This window comes from Stegostoma tigrinum, chromosome 15, assembly GCF_030684315.1.
Source record: "Stegostoma tigrinum isolate sSteTig4 chromosome 15, sSteTig4.hap1, whole genome shotgun sequence".
NCBI classification, from domain to species: Eukaryota; Metazoa; Chordata; class Chondrichthyes; order Orectolobiformes; family Stegostomatidae; genus Stegostoma; species Stegostoma tigrinum.
Window position 1 is genome coordinate 44,761,307 of NC_081368.1, and position 15,522 is coordinate 44,776,828.

A 15,522-nucleotide genomic window follows, 5' to 3' on the forward strand; every position below is an offset into this window, starting at 1 on the left:
TGTCCCTCTAGCAGTATAATACCTGCACAAATTTCAGTTTCATACCTTCTATATTGCATACTGGCATCAGATATTAGAAACCAGTGTCTACCAAGCAAAAAGGAATTTTAAATAATGAAATAAATATTTTCAAATAATGCATTAAATTGAGTCTTCATCTGCTCTCTGGTGGAGGTAAAGATGCCATGACAACATTTTTAAAAACAGCAAAGCATCTGCGCTCTGTACATGACAAACGACAACACCTTCCAGTTGCGAACCATTTTAACTTTCACTCCCTGGGTGACATGTCTATCCTGGGCCACCTCCAGTGTTGCAATGACACCACCCACAAACTGGAGGAGCAGCACCTCATATTCCAACTCAGGAGCCTACAGCCCAATGGCCTAAACATGGATTTCACCAGTTTTAAAATCCCCCTCCACCCCCCGGCCTCATCCTAAATTCTCCCTCTCATACGTCTCATCCCTGCCTCCTTGACCTGGCACAATCTGTCCATATTTTCTCCCACCTAGTCGCTCCTCGCACCTCACTGACTAATCCCCACCACTCCGCACCTGCACTCACCTATCATCATCCCACCCACCTTCCGAAGCCCCGCCCCTCCTCTCTATTTATTTCTGAGCTCCCTACCCCCTCTCCATTTCTGAAGAAGGGTCCCAACCCAAAATGTCAACCTTCCACTCCTCTGATGCTGCCTGGCCTGCTGCGTTCCTCCAGCTCCACACTGTGTCATCTCCAATTTGTTGGTTGTTAACTTCATCGCTGTACTTGGATACATTTAGACAACTTTCGACTTGCCCAAACTGTGCTTTGTTGGTCACTAGGTTCTTGTTCGAGAGTCTCACTGGTCTTTGAAACCAATTTTTCTGCATATATGTGCCCAATGTCGTTTGGTCTCACATGCTCTGCAGATGTGAAGAAATCCAGGCAACTTCGGGTGCAACTTCCGCTGTGACAAATTGCATGTATGCTAGGTCTTGCTGGCCTGGTCCACTTTGTTGACTATAGCAATCGTGTTGACTGCACTTAAAGCATGTAGGTGACTACAGCTTCATGCTTGCGTCATCTTCCATAAGGCTTCAATAGCATGCCCTTTTCTTCCTGCTCAGAGGACCTTTGCTAAAGGCTTTGATTGGAGTAGAGGCTATTAACAATCAATTAGCCTTCCTGCAAGTTCATTTTCAGAGAAATCACATCATTATCTTTGAGTCATAGAGTGTCAAGAAAATGGCCCGTTGGCCCATTGAGTCTGCACTGATCAAAAGCAAGTGCCTAACTATTCTAATCCCATTTTCCAGCACTTGGCCCATAACCTTGTATTCCAATGACAGTGCAAGTGCACATCGCAAGTGCACATCTAAATACTTCTTACATCTTGAGGCTTTCGGTCTCTATCAACCTTAAAGGCAATGAGCTCCAGATCCTCCTCATTCTCTGGGTGAAAAATATTTTCCTCATCTCCCCTCTGAACTACCTGGACCTTATCTTAAATCTATGCCCCATGGTCAATGATCCCTCATCTAAGGGGAAATGTGTCTTCATGTACCGCCTATCTATGCCCCCTCCTAGCTTTATACACGTCCCCTCAGTTGCCTCTGCTCCAAAGAAAACAATCCTTGTCTTTTCAATCTCTCTGCATTATTAAAACTTTCCAGCCCAGGTGACATCCTGATAAATCTCTTCTGCAACCTCTCCAGTGCCATCACATCTCTCCTATGATGCGAATTTCAGAACTGCACAGAATATTCCAGCTGTGGCTTAACCAACATTAGTTCCAGCACAACCTCCCTCCTCTTAAACTCAATGCTTTGACTGATAAAGGCAAGTATTCCACTCACCTTCTTAACCACTTTATCTGCCTGTCCTGTTACCCTAAGGGATTGGTGAGCATGTACACCAAGGTCCCTCTGATGATTGCTGCTTCCCAGAGTCTGATCGTTTATCATGTATCTCCATGCCTTGTGTTTTTTAAACAGAGTAATGTATGAAAATCATATTATTTTTCAGCTTATTCAAATCCAATGTCACTAGCAGCAAATTTAGAATGTATTTTCATTGCAAGTTAAAAGTCTATTTCAATTTTTTATTTGCATCAGCTATTGAGTGTAGCAACACACTATTATAGGAAGGACACATGAATTTCCCCCAGAAACTGATCCGGATGTTAAGACATGCCATAACTGCTGGAAAAATTAGTTGTCCCTCTTCACAATGATCTCCTTTACTTCAAAGTTTCAATTTAATTGAGGAAATTTAGTTTGAACAAAGTAAACACTTTTGGGTCACGTTTGTTTGTGCACATTGATATAACGAGAAAAGGGTTAAACGATAGGTAGCATTTGCAATCATCTTGGATAAGTATGCAAAATAAACTGGAACAAAAGGCACATTATAAACCTTGCTTATATTGTTCTAACACTTCTGAATTTTGGATAGTTCCAGAACAGTTTAAGCCATAATAATTGAGGCAACTGTTGTACATTACAACATATCAAGTAAACAAATCAAACAGAATACACATTGTTATGATTCGGGAAGGTACTGGGAATTTTTTTTCAAACAGATGAAATTTGAAAACCTAACTATTATACTAAGGTAATAAAGTTAGATGATTCCATGGTTTCAAACAAACAGAAGGAATTTTACCAGATAAGAGACTACAAAACAGTCATTATTACTTATCTGGTACTCAAAGGTCCCGAATTAACATGAGATAAACATTAATTAACAGGCAAACTAAATGCAGCATAACTGCACATTAGATGGAAGGTACAGCCAGGACAGAGCCCACAAATTTTCTCAGAAGCCCACTCAGACATCAGATATGACTGTAAGTCTTAAAGTCTTTCCAACTCCATCTTTCTCACAAGGGATTTCAGCTCTTCTTAGTGAAGGATTTTGTCTTTGATTTCTTGTCAACAGCCCTTCAAACTTAGCTGGAAGTCCTCCTGCTACTTTGGCTTGCAATGGGTTGTCAGACTATAGGTTACCAGCTGAAAGTGCCCCAGTAACTGCTTACTTCATGTTGCTCAATCACTTTCCTTACATCCTACTAGTTTCACAAGGCTGCACCCCCAGCAGTTCAATCACTGGCATTATCTCGGCTCTCTAACTGTGCTCCAACTGCCACCTTCACAGAGCACACATCCACTTCAGCTTCACTGGCATGACAAACATGCCCTATGGCTACCCGCCAGTGTCTCAACTCCAACTTCATTGAACTGACATCCTTCACGTTCACTGAGTGACCACTGATCCTTGGCTTCGCTGAGCTCTAGCTCCCCAGCATAACTCAGTGATAGCAATGGCTCCGAGGTTTTTTTCTATACTACAGCTACATGGAGCTAACAACAACACTTCAGCTACATGGAGATGGCCCTTCCTTTCTCTCTGACTAACGATAATTTGGACTTGTTTAATTTTACCATTAGCCTACTGAGCTGGTTAATCCTTTAATTGTACCAACTTGCCCAATTTCTTAAAACAAAAACGGAAATTGTTGGAGAAACTCAGAAGGCCTGGCAGCATCTGTGGAGAGAGAAATAGTTAACGTTTTATGTCCAGTGGCCCTTCTTGTTTGCGTTTACACACCCACACAGAATGATGGCCAGGGCAGTGCAATTGGTGCCCCAGGTTTGGGAGAGGAAACATTCAACAGGCTTACTCTTCTGGGACAGAATTTAATGGAACTGGTCACTGGTTCAATGCACTGCTTGCTTCTAAAAAGACTTCCAACAGGGTTAAGTGCTTGTCAGGCACTCAATTGGCCAGCTTTAGGCTATCCTAGAGATTCAGGATCTTGAGATCTATCGGCCAAGCAGAGCCCAGCTGCTCTCCATTGCCAGGAGCTCTGCTGGGAACAATGATTCCAGCGATGATGTACCAGAAAGAGGCCTGGGATAAAAGAAGGATTTGTGGACAACTGGACTAACAGCATGAGTCTAAGCGATCACAATATATCGATGATTTAAAGTGACATGACTAGACAGAGCTACCGAGATTTGATTCTCTAATAAAGCGTAAATAAAGTAGTGGTATTATCGCTAGTCTATTATTTCCAGTGATCTAGAATGTTCTGGGGACTTGGGTTTGAATCCTGCCAGGGCAGATGGCAGAATTTGAACTCAATAAAATATCTGGAATTACAAAACTAATGATGACCGTGAATCCATTGTCAATTGTTGGAAAAACCCATCTGGTTCAATAATGCCCTTTAGGGAAGGAAACTGCCATCCTTACCTGGTCTGGCTTACATTTGAGTCCAGACCCACAGCAAAGTGGTTGACTCTTAACTGCCCTCAGGACAATTAGGGATGGCAATAAATGCTGCCTAGCCAGCAACACCGCATCCTGTTAATGAATAAATGAATAAAACGAACATAATCAAATTACTAATGTCTAAGCAAGAATGCCAAACCAGACAGAGGGTGAGCAATGGTGAAATGGACACTGGAGGACTGGCATTGTTTTCTGGACAAGATGGCAAGAGTATTGGAAGCAAGGACAAGGTTGTGTGACTATTCTCCACGTACAATGCTGCAGCACTATGTCTTGGAAAGAGAGCTCCCCCTCTAAGAGGCTGCAGGCCTAAACCTGCTGAGGTTTGGCTTGGTGTCTTTTACGAGGCATGGATTTTCCATTACATAGAGGACCTGCACCACCAGTAAATTTTGGTGCATTTAGAGTAAATGGGAGTCAATTGTCTCATTGATGGCCCGCTGTCAGCGAGTGTGTTTCCCTATCCATCTAAATTGCAGAGGGTTGTCCTGTCTCTGGGGAGACTGTAGTGTAGCATTTCCCACAATTAACAGCACAGCCGCCAATGTTTCAGCCACCATGGACAGCACTAAATCCAGCTCCTGATCACAATCCAGTGAACATGCTCAAACATGTTCACGAGCAGACCCAACATGAAGCCATGTTTCATTCTCAGCTCCTAACCTAGTGAATCTCACTTCTGGAGCATACTGATGGAGTGCGGGCATCTGGATGGGAGGCAGAGGCAACCATCAAGGGAGCATATGACATTTTTTAAGAGATGACACAACAAACAAGAGGAAAATTATGAGTGAGAACAACACTTCCTCCTCTGGAAGACCTCACCCATCACAACTAAATAAAGTGTAGCATTCAGCTTTAGCAAACAGCACCAAAAATAATGCAAGAAGCTTTTTTTCTAATGAAGGATTCTGCAGGTGATCATCTATTTCCTCCTCCCTGACAACTTTTCGAGTTTCTTAGATAACACAGTGTGGAGCTAGAGGAACACAGCAAGCCAGCAGCATCACAGAAGCAAGAAAGTTCTGAAGGATGTCAATTTTCCTGCGCCTCTGATGCTGCCTCACCTGCTGTGCTCCTCCAGCTCCACACTGTGTTATCTCTGACTCCAGCATTGGCAGTTCTTGCTATCTCTCCTCGGGGTTCTTGTTTCTTTTGATCACCAGCCTAGATATACCCATCTGTTAAAATGAATGGCAGGAATACCACAGGCTGCTTATTTGCATATGCAGAAAGCAGCAGATCTCAATCAGGCAGTGCCACATCAACATGAGAAAGAATTTCATCAACATCACACTGTAACATTGCTGCCATAAACCAGCAAAAAAGTGATGTCCAATGAATATAAAATCTGTTGGACTAAAATCACATTATTTTTATAACTTGAGTAAATAGTATTTATTCATGTCATGAATAAGAAACAAAATATTAGGCAAGATTTATTTGTCTGTACTTAATGTTGACTGAATCCTACTGGCAATGATTTCTTGGATCTGCTCAAAGCTGTTCGTTCACTGCTTCCAAATATTTTAATAGAAAACTGCATTTTCAAGCAACAAATTGCATAACAAATTTCCTGTGCAGAAATTTTCAGCTATTTTGTTGTACATGAGCACATGATACCAGAAAATTTGACCAATTCATGAGTAGCTTCATTTCCGTGAGCTATTTGGTTAACATGACTGGAAAATTTCCATCTCACATTAAGGTTTACCTCTCCATGGCCAGGATCATTGAGATGATGAAACTTCCCTTCCCAGCCCCTCAAGATGGCGAACATATTGCTGCTGATACTGACTGCTTCACAGTCTTTAAACACTCAGTATCCTATGACAAAGTCATCAATGGACTCCTAGGTTTCTGCCTATTTGACATGAATTGGAGTCTGTTCATCCAGAAGCTGGTACTTAAATATTCTCCAGATCTTCTCCGGGTCTTTTTAATCATCATCAGAAAGACCAGATATATACTTATTATGTGAAGCCTTTCCTTGCTGATAGTCAGCAATCTTTTCAGAGATCTCCTCTCCAGATCATTTAAAGTTTGATCTGTGAAGTCGAGCCAAGCATATTGATTAAATAGCTGAAATTCAATAGATATCACTCTTTGTTATCTTGTATTTGATTATGAGTTGGGCAAAGAGTGGGGCCGGATGAACACAATAGGCCAAGCAGCAACTGCTCCTAAGATAGCCCCATACTTTGTTATCTTGGATTCTCCAGCATCTGCAGTTCCCATTATCTCTGATCATAATCAAATACATGTCTTTTACTTTGTGTTGAAGGGGTTAGGTTTGTGTTTTATTGGAGTAGAGACAGTGACCTGTTTTTTTTTCCTTTCTTTTATTTGTTTTTTTATTGTTGTTATTCCTTCTTTTGCTTCTATTTTAGTTTAATTTTGTTGGTTCTGTCAATTTTAAGCTGGTTTGCTGAGTCTGAGTCTGAGTCTGTGCCTTTAAGAGACAGAGGTCTATTGTAGCAGGTTACAGCCACTAGACCAACCTCACACCAAATGAGGAGTGATGATATCACATTCTCTTTTATACTGAAGTTAAACAGTCAGAACGGCAGTTCCACCTGACCACTCCATGAGATAAGATTCTCTAGGTTATAACATCAAGCTTTAGTGCTTAAAATACAATTTTGCTTAAAATACCAGTTTCCCAAACATGGTGCCTCTATAGTTAAACCAACAATATCCTTTAACTATGAGACAACAAGGTGTAGAGCTGGATGAACACAAAGGCCAAGCAGCATCAGAGGATCAGGAAAGCTGACGTTTCGGGCCTAGACGCTTCTTCAGAATATCCTTTGCCTGCCAATTTTAGATTTGATCCTGTCAGAAGCCTTTAGCAGCTGACTTTTGCTTTTAAACCCAGAAAACTACTGCACATTAAATTTTGTGTTGAGAAGTAGGTTGAAACTTTATTTTTCTTCTACTAAAATAGAGTATAAATATCTAACTAGAGGGAACTGAATACACTATGGCCAAGTTGTGAGGACAGTACAAAGTATCTACAAAGGAGCTGATTAAATGGGTGAGCAAAGCCTTGTTAGATGGAATATAATGCGGAACATATGAGGTTACGCACTTTGGCAGGAAGAACAGAGGAGCTGAATATATTTAATTGAGGAAAGACTGCAGAAAACTACAGAACAAAGGGATTTGGGAGTCATCATCAATGAATCATAAAAAGGTAGCATCCAAGTTCAGGTGGCTAAAAGGGAATGCAAATGGAATATTGCCTTTTATTTCAGAGAGTAGAGTATAAACTCAGAGATGTTTTGCTTAAACTATGAAAGGCACTAATCAGACCACAGCTGGAATACCATGAACAAATTTTGGCTGTTTATCCTAGGAAAAATATATTGGCTTTGGAGGGAGCCCTGACCACTTTGACTAGGCTGATATCAGGTGTGGATGGACAAGCTTAGAAAAGAGACATTCAGTACATTAGGTCTTTACTTTCTGGCATATATAGAAGAGTGAGTAGATTAGGCCCATGCTTATTGGAATATAGAAGATTGAGAGACATACTTATTGCCACAGATTCTTGGAGGACTTGATTGGCTAGATATGGAAATGTTATTTCTTCTTGAAGAGAGTAGGGCCAGAAGGCACAATCTCAGATAAAGGGGTCACCCGTTTAAGACTGAGATGAGGAGGAATTTTTTTCTCTCGTAGTGAATATGTGGAATTCTTTACCACAAAGGTCAATTGAGGCTGGATCACTGATATACTCAAAGCTGAGACAGACTTTTTAAAAAATTTGTCAGGGAATAAAAAGTTATAGGGTAAAAGCAGGGAAGTAGAGTTGAAAATTCAGATCCACAATGATCTCATTGAACGATGGAGCATTGAATGATGGACTGAAAGGTCTGCTTTTGCTATGCCTTATGATCTTCTCAGATCTCGAACTTTAACCAGAAGGAAGGTAAAGTCTGGCTCCTGGGTGTGTTAAGTTCAAGATCTGTGCCCGTATATACTTACGATGGGTGGCTGTCCAAATGCTTTATGATCTAGAGCTGCAGTCTGTGAAGATTCTTTTACAAGCAGTTATTGCTGCAGTACACCCATGATGTCATGTGGCGAGATGTCTCATGAAGTATCGTAATATGATATTTCTGCTGGTGCTCATAAGTTTGAAATCTGGGTCAAACACAACTGCACCTGGCATCTACACATGTACTCTACAATCATTTGCATCTCTGGGCTTAAACTAAGCAATGGATTGTACTGTAGCAGCCTTCTTTCAGTGTGTCATTCTGCAAGAGAGCTCAGTAAGATGGAAAACGCTGAGCTCTGTACACCATTGTTTGTCATACCATAATACAATGATGATATCATCAGAGTGTCCGTTAAAGGTTTAGCATATATCTTCTGAGTGACTTAATATAAAAAGTGTGCAGGTTTATTTTTCAATGTAACTAACAACTGCAATGCTTTTTAAATTATTTCTAACAATGGTTCTGCTCCAATACTAGAATTCTGCTAATGATATTTTGTGTAGGTGTATTATATAAGACAGAGATCAGTGACATTGCATTGCAGCTAACAGCTGATGTAGGCCTGGTACAAGTGAATTGAATTATTAGCGACCTGCAGCAATGTGCCAGAATGGTTTTAACACTCAAACGGTATGTGCAGGGTTACAGTTTTCATTTTTTCAGTCATGTGCATTACAAAATTAATCATCGGTAGCTTGCGTTGACTAAGAACTTAATGACCTCATGTTTGAAACATAAGAGATTGAGGATAGTATTCAACTGGGGAAACATAGAAACTTAATGACGGGCTACCTCAGTTTCAGCATCATGTTATAGAAACATGATGTTGTTCAACATCACTCTTTTGTAATTAGTCACAACCTAAAAACTTGACCTTTTCGAAAGGATGTTAGTCTTCAGAGAAAGTGCAGCACAGAGCCAAAACTCAGTCGTCGCATTGTTTATCATGCAGGCTTTCTTCCTGATTATAACCTCAGTGGAAACAACAAATACACCGATCTCCACTGTAATGCAGAAATTGCATGCAGCTTCTTTGAACTGCACTGTGTAAACATTGACTCTCCCTTTTCTCTGCACAGATGCTAACAGACCTGAGTTTCTCCAGTAATTTTTGTTTTGTTTCAGATTTCCAGTATCCGCAGTTCTTTGTTTTATTCCACTAGAATGCTGCTGAATGGAAAGAATTATCCAGAAAATTCATTATGAGTGGAATTTAAGATTATTCTGTGATGTTTTTCAGAGTGAGTACATCGCCCCACAGGATCAGAGAAGGGCCTGGATTACAGGGTTCACAGGAACAGCAGGTAACACAGAGAAGAAAGAAAAAGAGAAAAATGATTCTGCATACTCAAATCACTGGAGACGGGTATAACTTTAATGCTTTTCCCTGGGCAGGTGCTGATCAAAATTTAGTTGAATACTTTCCGTCTGTCACAAATAACACCAAGTGCTATACAATACAACATCACAGGGAGGCAGCTTGTCCTCATGACAATGACTTAGGATACAGAATTGTTTATAATTCAATAATAGTAAATGATTATAACTATCAGTGCGGTTTCAGCACTCAAGTTGTCAACAATGATACAATTTGGGTTTCTTTAGTCATATCCAAAGCAAAAACCATCATCTGCAGACAAGCTTGCATTGAATGAGAAGAAACTCACAGGATCAAGCAAAGTATTCTACCAGAAAAACACAGAAACATTGAAATTTAGTGGCAGACTATCCTAGTTTCAGCAACAAGTTGTTGAAAGATAACTCTGTTCAACATTATTCCATTATAATTAGTCAAGGCCTAAAATTTGCTCTTTCAGAACAGACACAATCTGATCAGTTATAATTCATAGGTTACGGGAATCCCAAACCAAACAAGTAAGTTTTCATTTGCAATATACCCCTCTGTACCCACATACACTGCAGAAGCACAAAAACAACACACCTTTCTTTCAAAAACCAATAAAAGCCAGTTTAGACTGCTATTATAATGGATCCATGTGATAAGAGTTGTGCATAAACCAAAACTGGATGGGTCTTACATCTGTCTGAAAGAGGTTCATTTATTTCAATCTCTTTGAATTAATTTACCCATCTCTGGAGGAACATTCTGGCTCTGTTGCAGTAAAAAGTGGATAGAGTAAAAAGCACACAGGTTCTTGTTCTACTTCTTTCTTTTTTACTACTTTTCATAGCCAGGGCAAACTGCTCCTCTCTTTAACAGTATACTGAACTTCAATTTTCACTCTCTGCACACTGAAGTGGTATAATGCTTTTGACAATAGACCAGACTATTAAAATGGAAGCAAATAAACCATTTCAAAATCCCTTCCTCAGCTGTGGGCTTTTCATTATCCAGCATATTGTAATGATGCTGAATGTTATTGCTGGAGTTGAAAGGGCACAAAACACTTGGGACCTGAGCCAGTTGAAACTGGTTTCTTCTTAGCAATCTACATCAGACAAATATTTGAATTAAGAATTATGGCCCAATGGAATGAGATTACAAGACTGCAGGTGTACAATTTTCTACTTGTCTCGTTCACTTACTCACAGCGTACAACACACTGAAAAGAGGGACTGAGGTGATTGTTCGTATGGCCCTTGGAGGAGGCCCACAAATCTCCTGGCTGAAATGTTGAGGAATCTTAGTTAGATACTGAGACTTTTTGCACACAATTTCCTGATGTCCCTGCCTCAGGGATGTTCAGTCTTAATTATATTCCTGGCAATTCAATATCCAGCTTTTCACAGAACTTCAGAATAGATGGAAGATCATTTAAAGATTAAAGTAATATAAGGGTAGATGTTTTTGAATGCAACATTAGACTATAGTTCATCTCTCTGGTATATGAGTTACCAATTTTTTTAATCCTAATTTTATCAATGGATATCCATTGGGAATCTTCTTGTCTGAGCTGTTTGGAAAAAAAACAAGAAAAGGTGATAGCAGGCAGCTCAGGCTGCATAGGGAGTGTTCAGTTCCCAGTACCCAACTGCTGCAAGCATGGATGAGCATATTTCACTTCAGTAGGTAAATTAATGCACACACAGCCCTCTATTCCCAAAGGATGTTGGGATATCAGATTGAAAGGCACAGCTAGCCTAGTGAATGTTTCTGCAGAAGGGTCCAGACCCGAAATGTCGGCTTTCCTGCTCCTCTGATGCTGCTTGGCCTGCTCTGTTCATCCAGCTCTACACCTTATTATCTCTTATGGCTGAATGATGGCCGCCTTCATGTAATCTCTTCTTCTCTTGGTTTTAATACACAAGGGCAATCAACAACCAGCATAGATCAGTTGTCTACAAATGATCAGAATTTGATCAGAATTTTAAACGTTTCAATAAAAGTCCACTCTTATTCTTCTAAACTCTGGTCAATACAGGCCCAATCAAGCCAAGCTCTGCACATACGACAAGGCTGCTGTTCCAGATATCAACCTGGTCGATGTTTCTTGCATTCCCTCAATGACATATATATCCTTTCCTAGATACAGAGACTATAACTGATTACAATTCATCAGATGTGGCCTTACCAAAGCTCTGTAGAGCTGTAATAATATTTAATAATAATATTTGCTGCTCCTATACTCACTTTCTCTTGCAACGAAGGCCAACATACCATTTGCCTTCCTACTTGCTTACATCAGCTGTGTTCTTGCTGAATAGCCAAGCAAACTCAAATATACACTATTCCTATCTCTATTTCTCATGTTCCTTTCTTCTGATTTGTGTGGCCTTCTCTATACAAATTGACAGCTATGCTTCCTACATTATTACGAATTACTACCATTCAGGAATGCATCATAGGCTGTTAAATATTTGGCAATGCCCTGCAGGAGTAGACTACATGGCCTAACTAGCCTGCTCCATCATATAATACAATCATGGTTGATCTTTGGCTTGAATACTGAATGAACTACATAAATGCAGGTTCGTTATGTTTCTCAAAGTTTGGAGAATCTTGAATCACATTTTCTCAAACATTTAAAATTACAATAAGATGCACTCTCTTGGTCAGGTTTGTCAGCGTACCTTACAATTTTGATCAAGTCTAACAATTTTGCATGCTTTCCTTTTGTTATTTTGTTCATTTGCAAAATGTTGCTCTTCGATGAAGTAATCTAACAAAATAATTGAAAATCCTTCACTATCAATTTAGGAAAAAGCTACTTTTCACTTTTAGGTGCAATTCAAACAGAAATAAATAGTGTCCCTGGTAAGATGTGGCCAAATTGTTCCACAGGTACCGCAGTAGTCAGTAAGATGAAGGCTACACTCTGGACTGATGGACGCTACTGGCTTCAAGCTGAACGTCAAATGGATTGCAACTGGGAGCTCAACAAAGGGGAAAGTGAGTCATAGCAGCAGTGAGAGACTTAATGATCCAATATTATTTGCCTACATTTATTTTTCTAAACATGTATTGTCTCTCTTAGCAACAATTGTAAACTGGATTTTGAATGAAACAAAGGAAGGAGATATAGTCGCGGCTGACCCTTTCGTCTTTTCCATTGGTAAGGAAACGGTATTTATAAGACTTTTTTCTGGTCTATTTACTCTGAGAATCAGCTCCACAATCAAGTCAAAATTTAGTGCAATCTCAAATTCTAATTCAGTTTTATCCAAATACCTCCAGCCAGAGCAATTCCTTAACATTTTCAAACTCACCTTCACTGTTCCCGTCCTTCTGCAATCATTCGGTTTTTAGAGCCCAAGGTTTGGTACTGAATATATTTTGTTTGGTGGTGAATATATTTCCCTGCCTGCTTGTTTTATCCAATGGCAGGTAACACAAATTAAGTGTCACATTTTCACTGCTGTTGTAAGCTTCCTATCATCCTTAAGAAGTTTAAAATTAATTCAATCTATGTTTTTTATAAATGCTTGCAGTAAAATTCCAGCATGTGGCACTGTTGGTGCACGAAAAATCTTCCCAAATTTGCCTGCAGCAACATTATTCTGATACATACTGATCTATTTCACTCTGGAAATTGCATGATTCAAAAAGAGTCGAAACCCCAATTAAACTTAAAATTACTCATTTATCTTCAGGTCAGCTGGTGTTTTGGGGTCCAGGAGAAGCAGGGAGGTGGGTGTTGGGTCAGCGGAAGGGGAGTTGTGGTGGTTCTGGATTTGGATTAGTTCAGCAGCATAGCCGTCAGGGATCGTGTGAGTGTAACGCGTCAGAAGTAGTCTCGTTTGGTTGGGCGGAACGGGGAAGGTGGGAGCCCGTTTCGGTTTAATATTACTCAGACTTCACAGCAACGTTTAATCTTCTAACTAGGAAGCTTAACTGAGTCAAAATGCTTTGAATTCTCCGACTCTAATTGATTCTTTCAAAGGTTGCAGACAGAGGAGAATAGCCATCAGAAAATTCAATTTCTCTGACAATTCCCAACATCGAGGAATCTGCATGGTCCCCAACGCGCAACATTCAAAATTCCCATTATATTTGCTACCCAATAATTCTGCTGGAATATGCCATGTAAATTTTAAGGGATAGCACCAACTTTGAATGTGCAAATATATGTTGCAGGTCTTTAATTATTATTGTCTAAAAACATGACAATTAGGTTGAGGATTTTTGTTGAAGTGACTGATGTTGAAATTCAAATTAATTTTTACAATTTGCTTTCAACTGTTGGCTCAGATGGCCATTAAATATTTCATGTGTTTCTCCAAAGAATAACAGTAAGTATTCTTAGTGTCTTGGTCAATGTTCTTCCCTTAACAATTCCCACAAAAAAAGTTAATTTCCATTTCTGTTTCTTTGGGGAATGCTGCTGACACAGAATGGCTGCGATGTTTGCATATGTAAAGACAGTCACTGTGCTGTGACAGTAACCCAAAGCATAAAGAGCTTTGACCTGACAAGATGCTGTCAAGCATTTAGTGTTTCTACCATAAAAATATTGACTATTCTGCATAAATACTGCATCAAAGGGTACTCACATTCTAATTTCTGCTGTGCTTTTGTTTTTAAACAGTGGAGTGGGAAAGTTACAAAAAGCCATTGCTTCAAGGCAAACGACAATTTGTTGCTGAAGAAAAAAATTTAGTGGATATTATCTGGGGCACAGACCGCCCACCAAACCCTACCGATGATATTTTCAAAGTGCCAGATCAATTCTATGGTAAATTATTTCTCTTAAGTATATAGGAAATGATAGTGTAAATGGATGTTATAACCCACAGCATCCTGCATTGGTGATAATGGGAACTGCAGATGCTGGAGAATCCAAGATAACGAAATGTGAGGCTGGATGAACGCAGCAGGCCCAGCAGCATCTCAGAGATGCTGCTGGGCCTGCTGTGTTCATCCAGCCTCACATTTCGTTATCTAGCATCCTGCATTGACTCCAGTACAAAAAGCTGGGGGTAAAATTTCAAAATGAAATTCAACTTTTAATTTCCTTATAATAAGTAGATTTACTTTTTAGTTCACTTTCAAAGTTTAGGATTAGCAAAGCAAATGTGAGAAAATCTTTTGGAAGTACATATAAGGTAATGAATAAAAAGCAATGCTTAATTCATTGTGTAGAATAATCATGAGCACTGCTTTTTCTTCCAATTTATTTACTTGATCGAGTTTTTTGAAGTGATGAAGAGGATTGCTGAAGGCATATCAGTAGACATTATCTATGTGGACTTCAGTAAGGTGTTTGACATGGTTCCACATGGTAAATTGGTTAATAAATTAGGACACATGGAATACAGGCAGAACTAGCCATTTGGATACAAGATTGGCTGGAAGGTAGGAGACAGAGGGTGGTGGTAGAGACTGCTTTTCGGACTGGAAATCTGTGCTCAGCAGTGTGCTGCGAGGATCGGTACTGGATCCACTGCTTTTTGTCATCCACATAAATGATTTGTATGTGACCATAGGAGGTTAAATTTGCAGGTGACACCAAAATTGGTGGTGCAGTCAACAATGAAGAACATTCCTCAAAGTACAACAGGACCTTGATCAGGTGGGTTGATAGGCTGTGGAGCAGCAGATGGAATTTAACCTAGATAAATGTGAAATGCTACATTTTGGTGGGGCAAATCAGGACAGGACTTATACACATAATGGTAAGGCCCTGGAGAATATTGCCAAACAAAAAGACCTTGGAGTGCAGGTTCTTAGTTCCTTGAAAGTGGAGTTGCAGGCAGACAGGATAGTGAAGAAGGTGTTTGGTATGCTTGACTTTATTAGTCCGTGCATTGAGCAGAGGAGTTGGGAGGTCATGTT

General features: G+C 39.9%; 1 protein-coding gene across 4 annotated transcripts in view; it reads left to right on the forward strand.

The window, feature by feature from the left end:
• Window positions 1–15,522, forward strand: part of xpnpep2 (X-prolyl aminopeptidase (aminopeptidase P) 2, membrane-bound) — an 89,574-nt gene that overhangs the window by 19,447 nt on the left and 54,605 nt on the right. For all 4 annotated transcript variants that reach the window (XM_048544565.2, XM_048544567.2, XM_048544566.2 and 1 more), the window contains exons 5-8: window positions 9,529–9,592; window positions 12,532–12,639; window positions 12,725–12,802; window positions 14,276–14,422. In XM_048544565.2, the coding sequence (XP_048400522.1) occupies window positions 9,529–9,592; window positions 12,532–12,639; window positions 12,725–12,802; window positions 14,276–14,422 (397 nt within the window). The remainder of the gene's footprint in view (window positions 1–9,528; window positions 9,593–12,531; window positions 12,640–12,724; window positions 12,803–14,275; window positions 14,423–15,522) is intronic.